This window comes from Lagopus muta, chromosome 9 (genome assembly GCF_023343835.1).
Source record: "Lagopus muta isolate bLagMut1 chromosome 9, bLagMut1 primary, whole genome shotgun sequence".
NCBI lineage: Eukaryota > Metazoa > Chordata > Aves > Galliformes > Phasianidae > Lagopus > Lagopus muta.
Window position 1 is genome coordinate 14,474,982 of NC_064441.1, and position 23,962 is coordinate 14,498,943.

The 23,962-nt window shown below is 39.6% G+C and overlaps 1 protein-coding gene across 8 annotated transcripts in view; it reads right to left on the minus strand.

The window, feature by feature from the left end:
* Positions 1 to 23,714, minus strand: part of AGFG1 (ArfGAP with FG repeats 1) — a 36,521-nt gene extending 12,807 nt beyond the window's left edge. For 3 of the 8 annotated variants that reach the window (XM_048954397.1, XM_048954395.1, XM_048954394.1), the window contains exons 1-5: positions 23,440 to 23,713; positions 15,340 to 15,433; positions 4,626 to 4,741; positions 3,928 to 4,090; positions 2,780 to 2,936 (exon numbers count right to left, since the gene is read on the minus strand). In XM_048954397.1, coding sequence (XP_048810354.1) covers positions 2,780 to 2,936; positions 3,928 to 4,090; positions 4,626 to 4,741; positions 15,340 to 15,433; positions 23,440 to 23,606 — 697 coding nt within the window. In that variant the 5' untranslated portion in view covers positions 23,607 to 23,713. Of the gene's footprint in view, positions 1 to 2,779; positions 2,937 to 3,927; positions 4,091 to 4,625; positions 4,742 to 15,339; positions 15,434 to 23,439 lie in introns of all 8 variants that reach the window. The other 5 variants (XM_048954401.1, XM_048954396.1, XM_048954400.1 and 2 more) reach the window with 4 other exon arrangements.
* Between the last annotated feature and the right edge of the window lie 248 nt (positions 23,715 to 23,962).

Consider the following 23,962-nt stretch of genomic DNA (forward strand, 5'->3'; position numbering starts at 1 on the left):
CTGAATTCTACTCTTTCTTCTTAAAATGAGTAGCTTCAAGAGGGATAAATTAAGAACTGCAATGTGCTCAAAAATGAAAGTGATGTTTTAAATATCGATGCATCAATTGTATGACTACTCAGACAGACCTTCAATTGACCAAATAGGATTCAATATGCAAGCGTCATTCCTACAATTATGACATTTCTCATTTTAACCTGCCACATGGATAAATATCTTCAATATCTCATGAGTGTAGTCTAAAGAACTACAACATATTATATTACAGACCACTGAACTGTACTGGATCAACTGACAGCGTACAACTTGCAAGCAGATCCAGTAGAGTTTTAACGACTCCTGCAGAACATTCTGATGTTGATCTTGCTCTCTTTCATGTGGTAATGTTTAAATCTGTGCTGAAGAGGCACAAAGGTAAAGACTGGGTAAGACTTGGAATTTCCTGTACTGGAATAATTTGTAAATCATGTTTTTAAGTTTTCAAATTGACCATCCATCCTAAGCACTCCACCCAAAAGCTCTCCACCCAGAACAATACTAAGTTCAGGAACATGAGCAGACTGTAAGTCAGCACAGACTCACAACTGCTATTGTGATTATAAATCAATAAAACAGTACAAAAACTTGCTGGCCACACCTATCTCCAATTTGACATGAAAATACAAGCTACACCCACAGTTCAGATTCTTCATGATGTTTGCACTACCCAGTATGGAATAAAAGGTAGGAAGTATTCGAAAAAATCCTAGTGTAAAGGAAACAATTACAAAACTGAAAAACAGTTCTCAAGAAGGCAGTAACTGTGTCGTTCTTTTTTCCAAATAAAGTCTCCTCTGTTGTTAGCGACAGAGTTATCCTGTGTCAAACCTACTTAAAATCACTTGTGCAGACAACACTCCAGTCTATTAGTTTGTAGGCCAAAATGTTGAGTCCCTTTTTGACACTCTTACCGGTATGAAGCTACAAAGAACAGTTACTGTAAAGAGATGGCTACCATCACCTTTACAAAAACTCATCGTTTTGCAGAAACTATGGGACTTAAATACAGGAAATTCACATGAAGTCAGCACGTTTTCCTCTCCATGCGAAACCGTATCCTGAGCCACATACATTAGAATAATTTGGGAAAAAGAGTGCCATACCAGAAGTGACACTTTCTGTACTACCTTTAAGCTTCACATTAGGCTTCACAAATCACAGCACAGTTTTTTTTTTTTTAACCATTTTCCTGTCAGCTGCTACACTTAGTCGTGCTTCAATTGCAAAACCAGTAAATTACATTATTACTCAGATTTTGTGTTCTAGAAATTATTTACTTGAATCTGTTTGGGGTTCTAAAACTTTCTGTAGGAGTCATGGGAAAGATCACAATGTAATAACTGAAACAGAAAATCAGTCATGACATCTGGACATTACTCAGAATTTTGATTTTTCAGCACACACTTTGACAAGAAATTAACCCAATCTTAATGCTATATTTATTCTAGAGCATTTATACTGTTCTTTTACCCATTCAAAAATGGACTAGAAGAGATACAGCAGTTTTACCTAGATTTGGAACACTGTACTGAAATATACCTAACACATGTGGCTTCTAGAATGTGGAAGTCCTGTTCAAGGTATACGTCAATACAGATTAATTCAGTGCAAATTTGAGAATAGTTAAGTGTCAACAGTAGAAATGTACAATATTGACCAGTCAGCACAAGTTTTCCCCACTTAAATACACCTTCAAAACAGTGATTAACATGAAATCTTATGGTAAGGATTTCACAAAACACACTGCAACAATTTCCTGCTCTTTATTACTGAATTCAACTAATTACGTATCATTTTTTGAAAGTTAATTTTGAGCAAGTCTTGGATGCTTTGCTCAATTCTTCAGGTGTATGACTGAAGCCCCCCTACTCACTCTTCCTTTCAGCTGTTAACAGTTTTAGGTTTCTGAGAATTCTCTCTTTTTCTTGTTGGCTTAGCAGCATTACTTTCTCTCAGAAAAACTAGATGAAAAGCTCATTCAGGCCAGGCAAGTAAAGGTACTTTCCCACAATTACAAAGCAAGTTCACAACAACATACTTCAGTGACTGCAGAATCAGCTTTTTATTTAGGATAGACTGCTATGACTCGAGATATTTGGCTGAAAATACACCCTGAGGGCTCAATATATTTTACTGAAGACATTCTTAAAGAATAAGAGCCTACTTCACCCAGTGAAGACGTGCTCAAGACTTGTTTACTCTCCCTGAAAGAAGAGAATACTACACATACAGGTTTTATTCAGTTTTCAAATAGAAACACAAGGTGGGGGAGATGGGGGAAATCATTTTTTAAACTGAGAGTGCCTTTGTTTTTCCTGTAACAAATTGACAGATATTGCCAATGCATTTGATCTCTTAGTCTTTCGATTTGCTTTCTTTCCATGACTGCCCTAATACTTTTCGAAAAGAAAATTAAAGGTCTAATATCAGCTTCTTTCTACATTCTGTTACTCATCCTTTCTCCTCCAAAGAATTTAAAGTTCTGTCAGTAGGCAGAAAACGTTCTAATCATACATATCATAGAAAATAGCTACAGCAACTCCCACTCCAAAAAAAATAACAGGATTACCAGTATTTGTGTCTTCTATTTCCATATAGAAAGATTTAAATGTAATCAATAAAACACTCTCAAAGCACAGAAATTAGATATAGCTTGTGAAAAAGTAGAATCCAGAGTAATCAAAAATTAAAACTACATTTTATACATACAAAAAAGGGATGTGTTGCTCAGAACACTTACCTGTATGACTGTTAAAGTGTGCAAAATTAGCAAAATTTGCTGTTGCAGTTGACTGAGGAGCAGGAGCAGCAAAGATATCTGAGCCAAGGTCACTGAGAAGGTCAAATTGTTTCTTTTCTTGTTGCTGCTGTCCTTGAGACCGGCCTACAACAGGAGACTACAAACAACATCCAAATTAGCTAAAACCAAACTGATGTTTTACCAAATTGGCTTTTACAAAATGCTAAAAAGAGGACACACTAAGCTTATTTAAGTCATTTATTCTTGAAGTTCAAGGTGCTGCATACAGCACAAGCCTTTCTCTTGCAGTAGGAGGAAGATGTTACTTTACAATACTATGGCAGCTTTTAAGTGAACTCTGCAGCAGACTTCTGGATTAAAGTATCATACAAGGAGAAATTAGCAGCTTAAAAGCGGCAGTGTCAAAATTATGCATTTCCAACTGTAAACACTGTTCAAATATGAGCAATAGAACTTTATTTTACAAGTTAGAAAATAGTTATTCACTGCATTCTGAAGAAGTTTTCAGAATTCAGCGCGAGGAAAATACTGAGGAACATCATAGGAAGGCTGCAAGCTCCAAATTTCCACTGTGAGTCTGTAAAAGGTCTGCTGAAGAACTGTCTGCACCCTAAAGGTAAAAACATTTTTTCAAAAGACATCTTTTCTTTAAAGTATGTACATAGTGTTGTTTGGCTTTATACAACAGCATACAGAGGCTTTCTAAACAACACTTGGTAAGACAGCCACAGAATACAGAGAAAGTAATAATGAACATGCATGTTTCTCACATATGTGCTCTTAACCATGAAATGAATGAATGTCAGCCATTTTGTTTCTTAAAGCAAAAAAAATACTTGAAATACAATGCACTAGATTCAGCATATTGACATATTTAAGCTAAAGACAATTGTAATTAGACTTGCCAGTCACTCAAAAAAAAATCTGCGTTTTGAAAATAATCATGAAAAAAATCATTTTTATTCCTATAGAAACAACTTTAAATTTAGAACCCGATCTGTAAACAACTATATGCTTCAAGAAACCACATAAAATAAGCTTAAATGGTTATAATATAAAAGCTACTCCTATGGCACTGAACAAGAAAGAGATATACTACTGAACAGTTCTGTCCTTTTGTTACTCACCTGGCTAGGTGTGCCCTTGTTTAAGTGCAGTGCAGGTGCAGCTTCTCCCAAGAGAGATTTGAGGGGCTTCACCTCAGGCGTGCTGCTTGTACTACTAGCAGAAGACCCCGATATGGATGCATGGACTGATGCCACAACCTTTGCTTGCTCTGGAGGAACATACCTACATCCAAAGGAACAATTGTTTTTACAAGTTTAGCATGAAAAGTTCTGTCAAACATCCACCAGGCTCAGGCGTGAAAACTGGTAGATCTCAGCTTTGCTGTTCTAACCACTAACCAAACAACAAACCATCAGTAGTTTGCAAAATGCCCGAGCTAAATGTCACAATTTTTCTTATGGACTAGAATGCCAAGTCATTCATTTTTAAACTTATTTTGTTTGGAATACAAACCACCCACACCTTCTATCTCTTAAGAAAAGCCTGCATGACTCCTACCTTACAGGGCTGTTGAAATAGAAATGGCTTAAGATAATGTCATCAATATGAACTACACACTGAGAAAGTTCTTTAAATACTTTTTTCCCCTCTTGTGCTTTCCTTAGGATATATGAATAAAAGTTCAATAAAGCATTTTACCCTTAGAGTTGTGCAATCTAGTCTAAAGAACACACAAAAGGGAAAGCACACTCAAGAATAACAGTCAATATTTACTTCTTGTCAGAAGCAAACACTGTAAATTGCAAAGCTATCTTACCATCTTTTCTTCTCATATTTTTCCTGTAGAAACTCCTTAACTTTCTGTGGATCCCTGAAGTCTGGAATTGCTGATGATCTATCATCAAATAGGCCTAGCCAAATCTGTTTGCACACCTTTGAAGATTAAAAATAAAGATGACTGGTTAATAACAGAAAATATCTTAGTTCAAAACCTATTGAAGTTTACGATTGCTAATGCAGTCAAAGCATTAGAAAGCGTGTGGCTGCACAGTTTTTGTTCCAGATCAAGCTTCTGGTGCAGCACGTTCTGGTCTAAATACTTGAAATCGAAAGACCATCTGTCTCTGCAGGGCAAGAGAATCCTAACATCCAATTTCACTGGAAAACATTGCTTTCACAAAGTATTTGCAATATGTTTTAATAAAATCGTCCCTCCATCTGAATGCTTCTTATGATGAACTTTAGCCCTTCTGTTTCACTTATTTCTCTACACAGCATTACTTGTACTTCACAGTTTGGAATCTGTTGAAGCAGTTTATGTTATATCATGAAGTCCCAGACAGAAGCTTTAAAATATTCTGATTTTACTATTTAAGATACTGTCTGGATATAAGATTTTTATTTCATTTTATTTTTAAACAGTCTTACCTTTCTCTAAACTTTAAATATCATTTTGGTATTAAATATTTTTAAGAGGCCATCTATTAGAGAAGAGGGAAAAAACTACTTTTTCTTTGATTTCATTTTTTAATTCCAGTTGTGAGTTAGAAAGATTCAAACCAACTGCAAAATACGTTTCAGCTTGAATTCCTGACAAAAAGGAAAGGTGACTGTTCTTGAAACCAAAAGACACAGAAGTTTTTGTACTGTTAAAAATCAGCACTTACAAACACTCCATAGGTAACCGGAACTTACATCTGAACAGCATACCAGACATTAGCTAACCCCTAGAAACAGACACTGCCATTTGAGATGAGATTTCTTCCAGAGAAGCAGAGTCAAAAGACTTACGATGCACACCTTTCTTCCCACACCATTTCTGAAATCATTCTGGCCATCCCTCTAAGCCTCCTACAACTGCTCTCTTCCATCCTTGCAATAGCATCAGGCCTTCAGCATCATCTCCAATGACCTTCAGAGGAAGCATGTACTCTAACAAGTATAGAAGCTGCACAGACTGACTGCCTTGAAAGCTGTCAAAAAAGGCATCAGCTGTGCTACTTTCACTACATCACTTTCCCAATACAGGCACTAACTCTGGTTGGGTGGGGGGGGGGGGGGGGAGGAGTAGAGGGAAGGTAAGGGTGAGAGGGTGCAACTTCACTCAAATTGGAGCAACTTATCTTTGGAAACACTGGCCATCAAATTTGATCAGTCATTTCAAAGATTTATCTGGACTAGACAGACAGCATTAGTACATATTTCACATTTGACGTCTCAATTTCATTCAGCTTGATTAAATCTAATACTCCATTGTTTACTGGATAAGGGCAAGCAATGGGAAACATTTAAGAATCAAAGGACAGCTAAGTTAATGATTCAAATACTCATCTAAAAATAACATTAGTAGCCTCTATTTCAAAATAAGTTCATCAGTTATACAGTACTCATTTAACAACTATATTTCAAAGAACTAAGTTTAATATACTGTTCAGAGTTTGCAAAGAAACAGTCATCATTTACCATCTGGTAATAGATGAAATGAAACCAAAGGTAACTGTGTAATACTTCTTCATATGAATAGGTTACAAACCACAGACTTGGTTAAACTCAAAAGCCTGGCCTAAAATAACAGCTAGAAGCATGAAACACTATTTTACACAGCAACAATCCTTCAGTCCATCTAAGCATTAATTCCACTGACAAAGTACACAAACGGAACACATTTACAGGTCTAGCTTCAGAAATCTGTAGATGATGCTCTGATGTGGGCCAGCAGTAGCATTTTCACGTTTACATTTGTACAACTGTACCAACTAGCAGCCAGCTGACTGCTAGGAGCAGAAAAATCCTGTTCCTGGAAAGATACAGCAGGAATTGGTGTACTGGAACTCACACAGTTGCTGTGTCCCCTAGTCCCTTCCCCAGTCCCAGTTTCAACATTTCAAGGAACATCCAGAAGCACAGATGGAAAGAGCTGTACCTAATTTTGGACAAGCCCCTGCTTTATCCTGCGACTCATACAAAGGGCTGTACACTGAACAGCAGTGTGCATCCAGCCTAAAATAAGATAATGAGCAAAAGAGGTGTTGCTCCCTACCCATTTCAGGCTGCTGAATTCTTCCCATTTCTTCTACTACACCAAAATCAGATCCAAGAAATTTATCATAATTGCCATGTTACATGCCACTAGTAGCAAGGAAACTCACTGTGAGATCAACTCAAATTCAAACCACGGGGTTTTTTGTTGTTGTTGTTTGCTTTCATTTTTTAAGTTCCTCTTCTGCCTCATCTCCACCCTGAAGTGCCTGAATATTCAGAGGGTGGAAGAATACTGCCTCAACTACCCCCTGAGCAATACTGGCTACTTCTAGGAGAAAGAGAGATCCTTTACAACTTTGGGTCATTACCAGCTACACAGCCAGAGGAGGCAACAGTTATATGTATACAAATAACTGTAGGACTATACAAGGAGGACTGCACTGTCCAAATACACTGCTGGTTTAAAATACTTGATGCAAGCTTCTTGAGGGAGTTGTTTCTTGCATGTTGAACCTTCAAGCTTCCAAAAACATTTCCTGGAGCAACTAATTTCTAAGCACTTTAACACAAAAGCAGTAACTGAATATGCCTTAAGTCATTCTAACAACTAATTAAACCTGGTGGGCACCCTTTATTGGCTCTCTGTCACCAGAAGCAAGGAGAAGAGTATTTCTAATACTTGTGTTAGAGGGGAATACCACAACACATAGCACCCAAGCAGAAAAACCCACATTTAGTCTCACATGCTGCAGCAAGCAGTGCTCATTTATTCAACAGTTTTCACTAATATTTCTACTACCGTTGAACTTTCACACACCTTAATTTCTTTATATAAAGGATTTGTAGAGAGTAAATAAAATGGGCTGGAAATCTTAAATACAAATGTGTCTTTTTAGAAAGCCTTTTTTTTTTTTTAAATAAAGCTTTAGTATCACATGAGAAACTAATAAAAGACACAGTTATGTCTATTTCTGTATGAAGTACCACCCAACGCTTTGAACATCAGCAGCCATTGGAAGCGAGCACAATAAAAGGCCTGTTGTCTTTGCTTGCTTGCTAGTGACCTGTATGCTCTTTCTAGCTATACTTTTGTTACTATCATCTGACTCGACAGGGATCCACAATAACACATTGATTATGCTTCAAGCAAGCTGTAACAGACCATGGTCAGCTATCTACCAAAAAAAAAAAAAAAAAGTGGAAAGCTGCACAGTATTGTTATAATTTCCAAGTTTGATTTCATCTCAAGGAAATATTAATTGTAGTCAGAGACAGAACTTATTAATGCTGTAATTTGAAATAGTCACCTTTCTATCATATTAAGCTAAGAAGTTACTAATACAATAGCCGGTGCAATGCAGTTTTATTGACCAGATTTTACTGTTTCTAAGCTATTTAAGTATTAGTCTTATAGGAAAGCTCAAGGAAGTGTGCTTTTTAAAATTAATGTTACATTATTTGAAGTTTAGCTGTGGTGGGGTATTCAGCACTTACATCTAGGGTATCCTATCACTCCCCACTTACCAGTTTTTTAAATCTCTACATGAATTTGACAGCACTTGAGATACTACAAGATTAATCATTTAAAAAAAAAAAAAAAAAGCAGAAAATCTGATCAGCAACTTCACTTGAGAACACTCCAGTATGAGCTCCAGTTCTATGTTCCATCTGGCCTGAGTTGCCTCAGGACACCTGGACAAATTAGCACACAGTCACTCACAGCAGGTGCTGACTTGTGCTCAGGCATTACCTCCAGCACATGGAAAAAAAAAAAAGAATAGGTGCAAAAAGATGGCAGAGGGCACAGAAAGCTTCTCAAAAACATGCTTTACGGGTTTAGATGTTCTGTTGAAGATTTTGAATATTAACTTACTATAAGAAAAAAAGAGAGAATATTAAAAAAAACTATTTATGTGCTTTGGGATATCAAACCCAAATTCCTTGAAGATCACATATTTTTTAAATAAACACCTAACTACCTCATACCTGAATCAGCATTGAAGGACTAAATAGGAAAATGCTACTGCCCAAGTTTCAAGATACATCTTAAGCTCTATTCTCACAGAATTACCTCCTCTTTTCTTTCTCAGACTGTAGTATATGAAGTAACCAAATCCATCACAAAGTTGCACAACTTCTCTATTGAGGTACCAGATCTGAAATGCTAAGGCTTCCTGAAATCCTTCTACTTATTCATTTTCTTGAGCTAGCCCTGGTTCAGCCATTTAACAGTAATATTGCTCTTTTCAGAACAGCAGCACAAATTAAAGCTTCTGCTCAAAAGCTCTGTACATCCACTAAAAGCTGTGCTATACTCCTCCTTTTGATAACCAAAGCTCTATTAAACAATATGCTCTTCTTAGATGAGAAGAGTCTGGCAAGTGAGAGCCAAGAGTAAACATTCAAGTTACATGGGATCCCCTAGAAACAGTGGAACATATCCAACAATCCATAATCATTGTCCACTGTCCCTGAAAAGTATAATTAGTTCATGTCCCACTGGGTCACCAATGCAGCAAGAAAAAAAAGACATGCTGAAGTCACAATGAATAAGTGCATGCAGTATGTGAAAGTCCAGTTTGTTGAAAGGTTGACAGATGGAATACTTGAAGTTTTTCTTGCCTCTACTTCTCAGTGAATATCATAAGAGCTGCAAAATAACAAGATAAAGCAAAGTTGAGCAAACCTTGTTAAGTGACAATAATTAGAAGAAACCAAGACTCAGAATAGCTATCCTAGTGTGATTTTAAAGTTTGTGAGGACACTTACAACTGGTTTGGGAAGAACAGCATCTGTTCTCTGCCAACAAGCTCCAGACCTGTAAGGGATGTCATTAGACATTTGGCAACTAGATACTGGAAAGTGCAGAATTAGATCAGCAAGTACAGCATGCAGCAATAAGAGAATCACAACCAGCTTCAACCTACTCACCCTGACCTAGATAAAAACCCTGGAGGTAGAAAGGCAGAAACTGCAAGCTGACATAACTTATCACAAAAAGGAAAAACTGGGCCAAATGCATATACAGTATGGTCCCTTCCAACTCCAAGAACTCTACAATCCATTGGTTTTGTTTCTTTGTGTCTATACTCAACAACTTTTCTATTTCAGGGATAAACTCTTTCCTAGAATAAATGCATTTACCCACCTTCTTTCCTATACACCTTTTATAGTCCCACAGTTTGAGGGACTGCCTTTGTTTTCAGCTTCTGCACAGCGGACTAAAGAACTGACACTACTCACTGTGTACCTGGTATTTTGCAAAACCAAGCTGACCAGAAAGGCTTCTGGTTTAAAACCCAGCCTCCTACTTTATTTCTTACTTTTAGGAGTTCCAGACAGGGCTCAAAGCATACCAATTTATCTGCTTCTAGGTTTGGATAGTTGCATTTGGTGGTGATGGGAGGATAACTATAGATTCATGTGGTGGGGAGGGAAAGACGTACTAAAAACTGCTCACAGAGAAAACAGCTGTATCCACTCGATTCTGCAGAAAGCCTGAGAATTTCAGAGTTCAGCTACTTCTGTTTTAGTGCTATGTATTTCAACCACCAAACATTTCACCATGTCATAACTATTTCACTGATATAGATCTCCTGTGTGTGTGGGAAGGCAGATATGGGAGAAACAAAGGCCTTCTGCTTACACAACACATTGAGCCACCACACTTAAATTCCTGTTAGCCTAGCTATGCTAGTTAGGAATCGTACAGATTCAGTTAGGCCCTGCTATGCAGTAAAAGGCAACATGGCAAGGATAAATTATAGTAAGAGACGTACTTCTGCTGGGAGAAGCTATACTTTAAGTAGAAAACACACACTGTTAGACCTACAGCAACAAAGCACTTCTTGTTTAGACCCAGACAACCCACTGCATGGGAAGACTACCTGTGTCAGACTTGTTTAAAAAGCTCTAATGAGATATTACCTTTCAGCAGTCTGGTAAACACAAAATTAGATCTCTCCCTCCCCCCAACAAAATATCGCATTGTGCACCCAATGTAATGCTGACAGTGCAAATAACTACAGATTACTATACACCAGAACTATGTTCCGAAACATAACACTCACCACAGGAAGAAAGATTTGGAAACAGTTCCCTTATGTAAGCAAGTTATAGCTTTGTTTAGTAGTTCAGCATTTCTAATGTCAATATTATTCATTAATCTCTGTAGGTTAAAGGAATTTTATACTGTCAGTACACAGATTTCAAAGACAGTTTGGGTCCAAAAGCTACAGCTGCTTTCATCAGCACAGTCCATGCTAGCAAATCCTGCTAACAAAGACATTGTTCCACATGCAATCAGCTCATCCATCTCTATATCGTATTAACAGAACCAGGGATACACCACAAGGACACCTGACTGCACAGCTCATGCTGTCAGGACTCATCAGGGCCAGCTTGTTACTATTCTTTCCACTCCTAGTTTCTCAGCTACTTTCCACAGTCAAGAAAATTCTAGGGCAGCATTTTGTTCAGCCCGAAGACTAGCTTTGAACCAGGCCCATACTGCTACCAGTTCTGGAGTTCCAGATCCTCCTGGAATCTACAGAGCAGGAAACAGGAAACAAACACTTGCATCATATCAGCTACCATGAAGTAAATTAGCTCTACCCCAATCTAAACCTGGGCAGCAGGTACCATTAAGTAAGAGTCACAGGAAAGCATACTTAAGCACTGTTAAACTAATTTCAGGCAGCCGAGCACACCTGCACAGCATTCTGCTCAGTAACTCAGGTGAGCATCCATCCCAGAGCAAAACAGTTTTTCCAAATAGAAGAACAAAGTCATTTGCCAGCATTACTAGGTTAGAACAAGCTATTGAGAAAAAGTATCTGGCAGATGTCAAAAACAGAAAAATTAACTATCACATATAGTGATATCATTATATCACTGCAACACTTTGCCTCCTATTACTATTTTTCATATGTGGTAGGAAGCTGCTGTACAGATATTCACAACTGCAACATTAATGAGATGAGTACCACGGCTGTATACCACAAGCAGCAAGTTCGCTTCCCACTAACACTGCTTTACTGAATCAGAGGTCTAATAAGCATCAGCTCTCCTTGAACGCTCGTAACAAAGTGAGTCTCCACACCACACACTCCTTAGCAAACCTACCATGAGGTATTAAAATACCTTCTATACTGCTCTTCATGAAAAGGAGAAAAAATCCTACACAGACAAACAGAATTGTCTTCGTCCTTCAAAACGACTTCAGAAGGCACACGAGGAATATCAGCTTGAAGACACCTCCATTCTCGCCATACAAGTGAGCGCACTGCAACGTTAGTAAAACCAGAGTCTGGGTGTCTACCTACAGATGAATAAGCACCACCAAAATACACATCTCTCCAAGTACAGCAAGGTTTGGCTTTGAACCCAAAGTAGTAAAAACTCAGCCAAAAGTTAACTTCACTAGGAAGATTCTCAATGAATATACAGGGAAGGAAGTAGTATCTCATGTTTTAAGAGAAGCTGCTCTGAATAGTCTCTTCTAAATGCAGTCTCTTTAGAGAAGCTTTCTAGTAAGCACAGCTTTAACCACGTGTGTCACAGAAGACAGCAATTTGTGACAACTGGGGAAAGTTACTATTTCAGGAACTAAGAAAACTTTACCCTTTGTTTTTAAGGGAACATCAACCTCACACAATACATTGACTCACTGACTTTATAAACAACTCCCTGAAGGACAGTGGAAAACTACTTCCTCCAAAAACAACTCACCACCTTAATAATGACTTTATCTCAGTGAAGGTTTGTTTAATGTGATTCTTGCTATTTTTCTTTCAACAGAGAACAAATTCCCTGTGCTACACCATGATCTATTAATCCAGAAATAGAAAAGTTTACTACAGAGGCCCTGGCTATATAAAAGTATTTTACACACCATAGAAAAACAGACATTAAAAACACTAAGTTGGAATAAAAACTTCATTTTTCTTCCAGTTGCAGAACTAAAAAGCTTAGCGCTGCCAACATTCAAAACATTTAGTGACTGTACTTTGTTTCTTACTGATCTCTAAAACTCTGGACAGTTTCATGTCTGAAGAAGTTCAGATCAAAAAGTTTAATTCCATAGCATCAGCACAGATGTCTATGTATATGAACAAACTAGACCAAAAAGAGGGTTTTTCGTCAAGTGAGATGAATTTCATCTACCTAATACTACCTAAGGTCAATACTAATACAAGAAAGTTACTACTTAACTACTGCAACATACAGCATGAGGAACTGAAAGCATGCTTAATTAGGCTTTAAACTTCTAATGGTGCTTAAAGCAGTAACACTTCAGCAAGCAATCTTAACGACAACAGAGGCACATCTTAGTTACTGAGGTAGCTCAGTTAAATCATTACAATGTTTTGTTAATGACAGAAATGAATACTACAAAGACATGTGCTTCTTGAAACAGTATGTCATTGCAGATATCTCAAGTGTATTTACGTTGACAGTAAATGAGGAATAAAATAAATCATAATTGCAGGGTAGTCAGTTCTATAATGAAAAGGAGGAACTATGCTGATCAACCGTGTTAGGACAACTGGTTTCAAATCAGTGAAAAAAGTCATCACATTCTCTAGCCATAGCAGATTTGGAAAAAAAAAAACTGAAATAAAAACAAATACAGATGTGTGTACATATATATAAGCTGCTCTGAAAGTAATGCCTCCTATTTATTTCCATGGAACCTATAACAGATACAAACTACACAATATCTGTTTGATAGAGCAAATGCTCAGCTACAAAACACTGTTTTTCAGCACAGTCGCCACCAGGAGCCACGCACTTTCACCAGTAAGAAACAAGAGACCACACATCACACTCATAGAAGTCTGCACTAGCGAAGGTACCCCATTGCTGCTGTCATCGCTGCTGAAACACACCACCCACCACCTCACTGTGCTCACATCCACTGTTGGGTCTCATTCAGCAAGTGCTGATGAATGCCAGTGGGTACCATTTCCTCCTCACGGAGCAGTTCAGTTCTGCACCTTTGTTTCATACGCACTTCTATTGTCCAACATCATTCTGTCAGACATCCCTCTGCTGCCATCTGCCACATGGCAACAAAATGTAATGAAATATTGGCAGGAAGATTCAGCCTCTACTGCCATACCACCAACATCCACCTCTGATATCATGGGCCAATACAGTAAGACAGGCAGCATTACTTTTGGAGCAGTCCTCAACTATATACACACATACAAATACATACATGGATGCATACTTTAGACCTGTGCATACATATACATATATGCTCATATGTTTTCCTTTATACTTGGAAAATGTAAACTCTAACACTGCTTTACAATCTAATCTTATGGAAAGAGACTCCTATATACTTTACCTAGACCCACAAAAGGTTCTTTATTGTTCTCCTTATGCAAAAAGTCAACAACATGCTGTAATATTTACATTGTTAAACAGCTTTAACAAACCATAGCAATTTCAAAAAGCTACTCAAAGATATTGAGGAAATGTTGTACTGTCAGGCAGTTTAGACCCCATTCCAGCTTTGTCTAGAGCAATCACCCACTGAACAGCTAACAACTAAGTCATTTCAACAAGTAACACTTATTTCTTAGGACAGGAAAAGAAATTGCTACTTGTATTTTCATTCTTAAAGCTGACAGTTATGAACGAGGCTAAGTTTACAAAAGTTGAGTGTCAGCATTTCAACTAATGATGAGCTTTACAAGAACACGTTAGTACAATATTCCACTGACTACAATCAATAACTCTTCTGAAACAGAATACAGATCCTATCAAAGTGAAACAGAATCTTTCCATATTTGGAGTAGAAGTCGCCTCCAACTTCTTAACGTTACAGCACAGTATTGAAATGCAAACCTCATCCACAAATTGAGGACAGCAACAATGGAATCCAGGGTTTACATTCTACAGAGAGCCCCATAAGATGCAATCCAATCTATACCAGATTTCATTTTCATTTATTAAAAAAAGTAAAATAAAGACAGTACACTAGAACTTCATTTCTTCAAAGCTGACAAGTCCCTCTAAACATACAAGATCATCTAATCCTTAGAGGAAATAATGTCTCCTTTTCCTTCCTCCCTTCAAGGGCCTTCAAAATACCATTATATTTTAATTGAAGAAAAAGGCTATTGAAACTATTGTAAGGCTTCCTAGCACCTACCCCACAGAAATACATCTATAAGCAATTCATTCATGTTTGCCATGGTTGATTCTTTCAGGAGATGCTGCTGCAGTCAGCCTAAAGGTCTGGACATGCAGAGTTTAAATAAATGCATAGTGCCTAACCTCAAGGAAAAGGAGGAAAACCTGTCTCTTAAGATCTGACCATGTGAACCTAGGCTGGTCAGGCTAGGTAATAGCACAACATTCTGATCATCAGCTACTGAAGTGAAAAGAGCACCTTAGGAGTATCACTTCAAATGAGCTTAGCTTCAAGACTCCTGAGTACTTGTTACTTAAAAAAAACCTCAGGTTTTGTTTAACTACTATTTCAAAGTTGAATATCAGAAATGCTTATCACTTGGTATTCTGTAATTAATACTTACTTCATTTCCATGTTTCTGCAGAAATTCTATTTCCTGTTGTGTGAAAGTTGTCATTGAAATTGACTTCACTCTGTGGGGTGGATTCAAGCCCCGTCTAAAAAAAGAATGAAGAAGTATTTTGTCAGTATTCAGGAAATTCGTCATCACACAATCACTTTTAACATTACAAACTGAAGCCAACTCATCTCAAAACTGCATTCAGAGTGCAAAGTCAAATAACTGAATTTTAGAGATCAAAGTTGCACATGCAAACTTATGAGGACAATTATACCTCTTTTGAAACCTTTATCTGTTTCCACAAACTTGTTCATCTTTTCCTTTACATCTCTCAATCTTGGGTCCCTCCATCATCATTTTCTTGCCCTCCCAATGCTCTTTCACTTGACCCCACTCTAACTGGAGTAGATTTCTGCCTGCTAGATTTCCCAGCTCAGACTTTTTTTCCCTCTTGCTCTAACCTCCCAGAACCTTTTTCTAGCTTATTTTTTGCCCCTCTGTCCACAGGTCTGTCATCTTCCTTCTGAACACCACAAGTAACACCAACAGAAGAAAGTCAAGTTTTCGACTGTGCTCTCAAAACAGTGAAATAGCTGAAAGCTGCAGCAGCTCTGCCTCAGACAAAGATGGGCACATTCTCACATTCATACACTGCTCAAAGCAGGACTAAAAGAAACCAAAAGTCAATTTTGTTGCCAAAGCTTGATACTGTCAAAACCAGTTCAGTCAAAACGTGCAAGCATAGAAAAATCCTGCTGAGTAACACAGCCAGTATAAGAAAATGCTTTCCCTTCAAGCTTTTTCCTTAAGTACATGCTAAGTACTGCTTTTTGCCCACAAATACTCGCAATTAAAATCAAACTGTGTTTTGTTCAATGAAAGGAAGAACATTACAGCCCACATATACCAAACAGTGGGGGCACCAATAGGTAGTACAGCCGTGTTACCTTAATCACGTCTAGATTTTTTTTTGATACTGTCTTAAAAAGAACATACACTAAGTTAATTACGAGATAACCACAAAATATTGCACTCTCTATGCATGCAAGAAGGCCGTCTCCAGAGAAGATGAGAAATGCTCTACAGGAATGTAATACAGGGCCAGCAAATGGCTAACAAATCAACTGATACAGTTAGCTTTGTTGCTTATATTTGTTATTTATTTATTAATTTAATTAATATTAAATTTTAATTTAATATTCATTAATTGGCAGTTTGGTTCAGATTGCCTTTAGGAATACAAACCACTGACAACTAATTTAAGCTGAGCAGCAGTTTTGTTTAAACTCTGATTACTCCAGGAATGTTAATTATGATGTCACTGTTCTCTGTCCAAACGAGAAATGATAGACCTAGTTTGCCCACTTGATTAATAAAAAGTTAATCTTTGTAGATAAGTTTAAAAAGTAGTTTTTCTTCAGTACTGAAAAGCCTAACAAAAAAACCTATTGTAAAGTTTTCATGCAAATTCACCTTGCTGTCTACATGCACTATAAAATTTCAATGCTGATTCTTGTGTTTAAAAAAAGAGAGTTTATTTCCACATGAAAAATTGGATACTGCTAGGAAGGCTAAGCACGACATATAGCTTAACCATTACTTCAAAAACTGTAGATTTAAGACGCTCACTGTTCAAAACACTTGGGTAAACACAAACAGTTCATTGTACCTTGCCAAGACATACATGAACTTACAAGTACTGGAAAAACAGAAGTCACACATGAACCTACTGGCCTATGAAGATTAGTTTCACAGAATGTTATTTGCCTAAAGCAAATTTTTTTCAAACCTGAACATCTAAAATTAGACTCCACAGTTCAGTATCACAGCAAGAAGGCACGAGATATTTAAGTAGGAAAACACATGTACCTGCTCTACACTGATTTATTAGGGCTCTCACAGCTTTTAGGAGAGCATAAGTGCGCCATCAGTTCTGTTAAGCACCACACTAAGCACATTTAAAGCACTGTACTAGATGGTGTTCAGCCTGACTAGAGGCTTCCAACACACCCCACCACCTCTCTCCAGTGCAGACTGCTCTCCTGTTTTAAAGTTTGTGTTATAAAGCTCAAGATGCCCGGATTTACAAGTTATGGCTGCAATGTACAAGAAGACAACTCATCTCTTCTACATCCTTCTGTTAAGGAGGGAAATACGCCCCATCCCTATAGGCCAGAGCCTAGCACAGAAGCATCTGATGTCTTGCATGATGGAAGAGCACACCACTGAATCACTGATCTAATAAAACGTGACATTCTGAACTTTAATGGTCAGAAATACAAAGTTATTGATCAAGCTGCATTATCATACATGAATAACTCTTAAGTTCATTTAAGATGGCCAGGGGTGGGAGAAAGCCTAAGACAACCTCCTCACATATTGGAAGTGCAAAAGAAATCAGCCTAGACCAAAGAGTTCAAGGGGCTGTATTGCACAGCATGGAAATACAACCCAAAACACGTGCACAGTTTCTTGATAAAATCACATAGATTTTTACAATCAAAACATCTTAAAAACATTTTTAATATTATTTACTACTACTAGCAAGAGTTACTTTCAAACATGCTATATCCATGAAGCAACTAGAATCTCCCTAGAACAGTCCAGTTATTGGATTTAGAAAGGAGAAGTCAAAACAGAAAACTAAGTACTAAAGCTCTGGCTTGCAAGTCCTAAGCTATATTACCCTTCCTTGCCTACAGGAATTACAGGTGATTCACAAGCAATTCAGATACCTCCAGGAGAAGCTTAATGGTAGACAGCCAAGTACAGTTATCCCTTAAGAGGAATTAAGGACATTTTTTATCCAAACATAGAAAACAAGAATTTACCTAATACTTACTTTGTTTCCTTTATATATTAGGCGAGCACTTTGCGCAGTTCTAATGCATCACAGTACTCCTATTTAACTTTAATTCCTATTTAAGGAGACAAATGAATTATAATCCTTTAGTCAGAATAATAATGCCTAAACTCAAATTGACCCCAAACATATATTTGTAACCCATACAGGTGCAGCAGTACCAGTTACTCCTTTCTGTGCTGCAAAGCTCCTCAGGATGACACTACAGCGCTTAATCCAGATCGCAGCCATCTCCTCAGAGGCACTTGGGAAGGATGACTGAGTCAGATGACCATTCTGCCAGGCTGCATGCAGCCAGCATGCCACAGCTACAGCATCCCACACTTCCATCCTGCTCATGAATACAAGCTTCATACTCAGAAATGATTATTCCTGCAGAACAGCACTGCAACCAGAACCTCCAGTTCTGAGACTGTCCTGCACTGACTTGGTCCATGCTGTCAGTGATAGTTCATCAGCTGGATACTATGGCAAACAGAGCAAGGTTGTCCTCCAGCAAGTACTGTTAGAACTTGTGCTCTAACAAAGGAAGCTTTAAGGCCAGCAGCACAAGACCACAAAGTCTGGGGATTTAAACATTCAACATTTAAGACACCATCAATGAGCACCAAAGGTTTGATACTAATACAATTTAGAGCAAGTTTTTATGTTGAACCTGTGATTGTTGGGAGAGCAGCCGTTTCTGTGCTCTTCTCCAACAAATGTCAGCAACATTTCAGAGAATACCAGACAGGGCTGGAACACAAGTTTCTATTTATAAATGCTTAGAAGTGGGCTTTGTCGGTTGGGATAGAGGGGCACTTCCATGGGAGGAATGGTGGGCAGATGGTTATTCAACACCATTAATGTCACCCTACGTCAGATTCTAACATGATCTCAGGTCTAAGCCAGCAAAATCTGATCCCCAAAGAAGAGGGAAGTTACTGAGGTAAAGCAAATGCGAGGTCCTTGCACAGAACCCTACATTCCTATGTGCCTGAAAATGAGTTTTGGAAGCCCAGTGTCACCACACTCATTGTTATTTCTACACTATTGTTATTAGCAATAAGTGAATATAAGCAGTACTGACCATTCTGGGTACATGAAGACTTCCCTGGAGACCTTCCATCATCTCACAAGTTCACTTTATTTTTAACAGCAAAAGACTTACGTACACAATCAAGGTTAATTTAGCCTTTTTGTTGGACTAAAAAAAAATCCTTCCTGAGCTGCACAGTATTTACCATGGCACAGACATTTATCTAGCTTTCCAGCCAGCACATAGAAAAAAGAATGAATGTATAGATACATAGCACAGAGCCATTTTCCAATGATGATAAGGAAAAAAAGGGACTGGGAAGCTACGCCAACAGTCAGAACCACCTTCACTCTAGCACTGCTCATTTAGACATTTTAATTTCTGCAGAATTCTTCTGGAGAAAGGGACAGCAAACCACAGCCATTACACAAAGATTTATTGTTTAGTCTGTTACTGGTATCAGCCATTAAACACTCCAATCTGGCTGATACAGAAGTCCCTCAGCCAGAAAGTTTTAACATTTCAAATAGGAATATTATAACCAGCCAACAGAAGGCCACATCATCCAATAACTGTAAGAAATTGGATAAAACAGCTTTTTCATTCCCCACAGTAACAATATGTTCTAAATATTCTTACTCGCTCCTTCCTGCAAGCCAGGAGTGCCAGCATCTGAATGAGAAAGTTCCCCAGGAGGTTGGAGGGGGGAGAAAGAGTGGTGCCAGGGAGGGGAAGGGTAGAAGAGGAGTCCAGATGATCATCAGCAGATTTTTAGAAAAGCTATCCACCAGGCAAGGGTACATCAAGAGTACAGAACTGGAAGTGGACTCATAGTCAAACAGGTAATCTTTTATTCAAGAATTTACAAACACCTTAATTTTTGATAACTAGGAGAAAGCTGAGCAGGAGAGCTGCTTGAAAGCAAAGACATACAAGAGACAGCTGAGAAACAAGTCAAAACAGCACGTGATCAAGACAAAGAGAGGATGTCACTATCAGCAGAATACACTACGGCATCCAAAAAACACTAGACATCACTACCAAACACAATGATGTGATGTGTATATTTCTACACATCTTGCATTCTTTTCCAACACCAAAAAGCAGGATTGGGCACTGCTTCCATGATTCTATGCAGCTTTCCTTCCATAGAAAGAGCGATTAAACAAGGGGACAAGCAGAGGTATTTCAACACTATCCCAAGCCACTACCCAAATTGCTGCGCATGAACTTTCTCCTGCATCCTCCATTTCGTACAGCTCGGACTTTACTCTGGTAAACTCAATCTGCTGGGAAAACTTAAGTCCTGCGTATTATGGAAAAAGACCCCCACTATATAATGAGCAACTAACTTGCTGTGATTCACCTTCAACACTTAAGTCAGAAGCAGACCTTAAACTCATTAGTTCTTTGCCATGTTCAGCAGCACTCGAACAAGCTAATCAGACTCTCTTGGAAGCATTTTACAGTCATGGCTTTCTTAAAACTAGGTCTGGTAACAAATAGCGTTGATATCTTTCTGTACACAGAAGCGTTAGTAGAAACCACTAGAAATTAATGACAAATCCCACATGAAGGCTTTGGGTTTGAACAGACTGAAAAAACACCTCAGAAAACTCCCAAAAAACCCTATTCAGATATCAGACTTCTAAAGTTTAGAACTGTATCTAGAACAACACACCTGTTGAAGTTGATACTGATGTTAGCAACCACACATTAGAATTAACTGAGTAACCTTTCTGAAGGAGACTCGTTAACTATCAGTCTTTTAATCTTGCACTGGGCATTTTGCCCTTGAAAAAAACAGTCTACTTACTCCAAGAATACTTCCTGTAACAGACTGGAAAAAAAGTTAATTAAAACAGGAAGCAATGAAAGTCATTCACATAGCATACAGGCAAGACCAAGTAATAATAACATTATAGCCTTACAGTAAAGCAAGTATTATGAGGCAGAACGCAAGCAGCCATTAAGAACTACAGAAGCAGCAAGACTTTTACGCTCATTTGCCATTACGTGGTTTCTTCCCAAGTCATTTCCCTGCACTGTGGAACTCTCCATTGAAAAACATTTGGAAATAAACAAGTTGTCTGAAGGTCTGTTCCAACAGAAATGTTTAAGAACAAACAAACAAAAAAAACCAGTTTCTAGTGGTGAGGCAGGACTTCTATCTCCATGCTGTCTCATTACCAAGAAAAATACCCCACTACCTAGGTTCTAAGGTGTTAACAAAAAGGATGTATGATCTGCATACGCAATTCATGAAAGTGTTTCCATGTTAATACGAAAGGAACACAATTTTATTTCAGTAGAAAAAGTCCTCTTAACAGTCCTTTGTACTCTCTTTAAGCATCAATGTTACGAGCTATAAGAACTAAAATCATTCTTTAACAGAAACACTGTACATTTGGAATAATAATATTCTAATAAAATGCCAATTGATAAGCATCTTTCAGAAAAAGCCTTACTTTCTTCAAGCACAGTAGCAACCAAGTGATAGCTAACTTAACAGCAAGTGACAGCTGTCCCTTGCTCGCTTGCTGTTTCATTGCATATCCTTCATGTTACTGTAAATTGGACTATGGACATTAGTGGACCACACATCACAGCCAACAGATAGAATGAACAAATCCTCCCAAAGCCACACAAAATATCTCAGCAGCACTTGTGATACATTTCTTAAAACTAAGAAGCCTGGAAAATGAAGAATATTCTCATTGAGCACTTTTGTTGTGCTGACAGTTTAACCAGTAAGAACATGTGCAACCATTAAATAAGCTCTGTGCAGTAGCTTAAAATAGTTTCACATGCCAGCACAAATAACAGTTTGCTAGCATAGCAAACAATAGCCAGGGCTGGCTGATTAAGTGCCATGTGTAAGTCAAAAGCAAGAAACTCTCTTCAGCTTCCCAACCTGAATATATTTTCTATATGCAAAAAGTCTACACAAAGCAGGGGGAAAAAAGCCTAACTAGCTGCGTGGCATAAAAAGCAGTTTGTTCCATGTGAATCCAGCACAGAACTTAACATGTTTGCTTTGTTTTGAGTCTTATTGTAATTAGCAACTTTGTTCTAGAACACAGAGTGCTTGAAGGACCTACAAGGGGTACTCAGTCCTTCTTAGTCAGGGACAGGACTTCATTCAGGTTCCTACAGATGTTTTACAAACTCAAAACCTTACAAACAAAAATAGGTATCCTCTGACATACCACATAGGCCAATTCTTTGATCCTGCTCAATGCCACAGAAACACAAACAAGCAAAGAGACTTAACTAAGCAAACAATAACATTGAAGTCAGTAGGCTTTTTCTCCAACTTATGTGTATGTGACTGACATCCTGATGACACAAACTGAAATTCAGAACTGACTGATCTCTGCCAGTTTAATTTCATACACACTCCAAGGAGGAGGAAGGGTGGGAAAGGGAGGAGGAGGACCATGCAGGAATGAGGAACAGGAAAAAATGCAATCATCTCCTTCATCAGAACCAATTCCTTTGTCAGAATTACGTATAAAGTTCACACAAAGTAATGAAAGATTAAAAGAAAAGTCAACTTTTTCTCATCAATCCTATTAAACCTGCTAAGGCTGGAGATTATCCTCCAAGCTACAGCATAGAGTAGTCTTAAACTAACGGCAAGCATCTATGAAAGGCCAAACTGGTGACCTAACACTGAAACACGATTTTTCAACGCCAAAAACACACGTTCACAACAGGATCGTCTGCCCACATCTTTCGCGTCACGAAAGCGAGCCGCTGGGCCACGCGTCTCCTCTGGTCCCAGAAGCGTTCTCCCAGCACTTCCCTACATCTTCAGGCGCGCTCAGGGCTTCGTTCTGCCGCCGCTCCCCCGCCCCCAATACCGGAGCAAAACGCTTACGCTCCCTGCGTGCAGGAGAACACCTCCTCGCCAGCAGGGATAAAGCCAAGGCCACGCGCGGCCGCCACGAACCACCGAGCCGCTGCCCGCGGGGCGGACTTTCAGCGAGCGGCTCCCAGAGAGCCTCCCGGCCGCCTTCCCCGGGCAGCCCCGCGCCGGCTGCCGTCCGACGCGGCCCGGCGCACGAAGGGCCGCCCCGGGAGAGACGTCGCGCCGAGCACTCGGCCCGCGTCACCGCCGCCCCGGAGCCGCGGCCAGGCCGAGCCGGGCCGGAGGTCAGCCCGCGACGGCCGGGCCGGCTCCGGCCGAGGGACCGCCCCGAAAGCCCCCCGCACTCACAGGATGCCGGAGCAGGAGGTGCACACGAAGCTGCCCACCGTCATGTCGGTGTAGGTGGGGCCGCGCTGGTCGCAGTCGAAGCACTTGCGGTTGGGCGGGAGGCTGCTCATCTCCCGCAGCAGCTTCAGGTGCTTCTCCTCCTGCTTCCGCTTGGCGCTCGCGGCCATGGCCCCGCCGGCGAGGGGACGGCCCGGCACGGCGCCGGGCCCCGCTCACACCCCAACGGCGGCGGCGCTCCGGGGCCCGGCCGGCCGGAGGGAGAGGAGCCCGGAGCGGGGAGGGGTGGGGGGGCGGGGGAAGGAAGAGGAGGAAGGGGCGGGGAGGGCAACCGGCGCCCGCCGCTGAACCGGGGCGGGAGCGCGGCGGTCACTCACGCCGGCTGGCGGCACCGCGAGAGAAGGAGGAAGGGGGGGGGAGGGGGCGGAGAAAGGAGAGGCCGGGCGGCGCCTGGCCGGGGGCAGCGGCGCGGAAGAGGCCGGCGGCGGCGCCGGGCCCGAGGCGGCTGAATGACGACGAGTCCAGG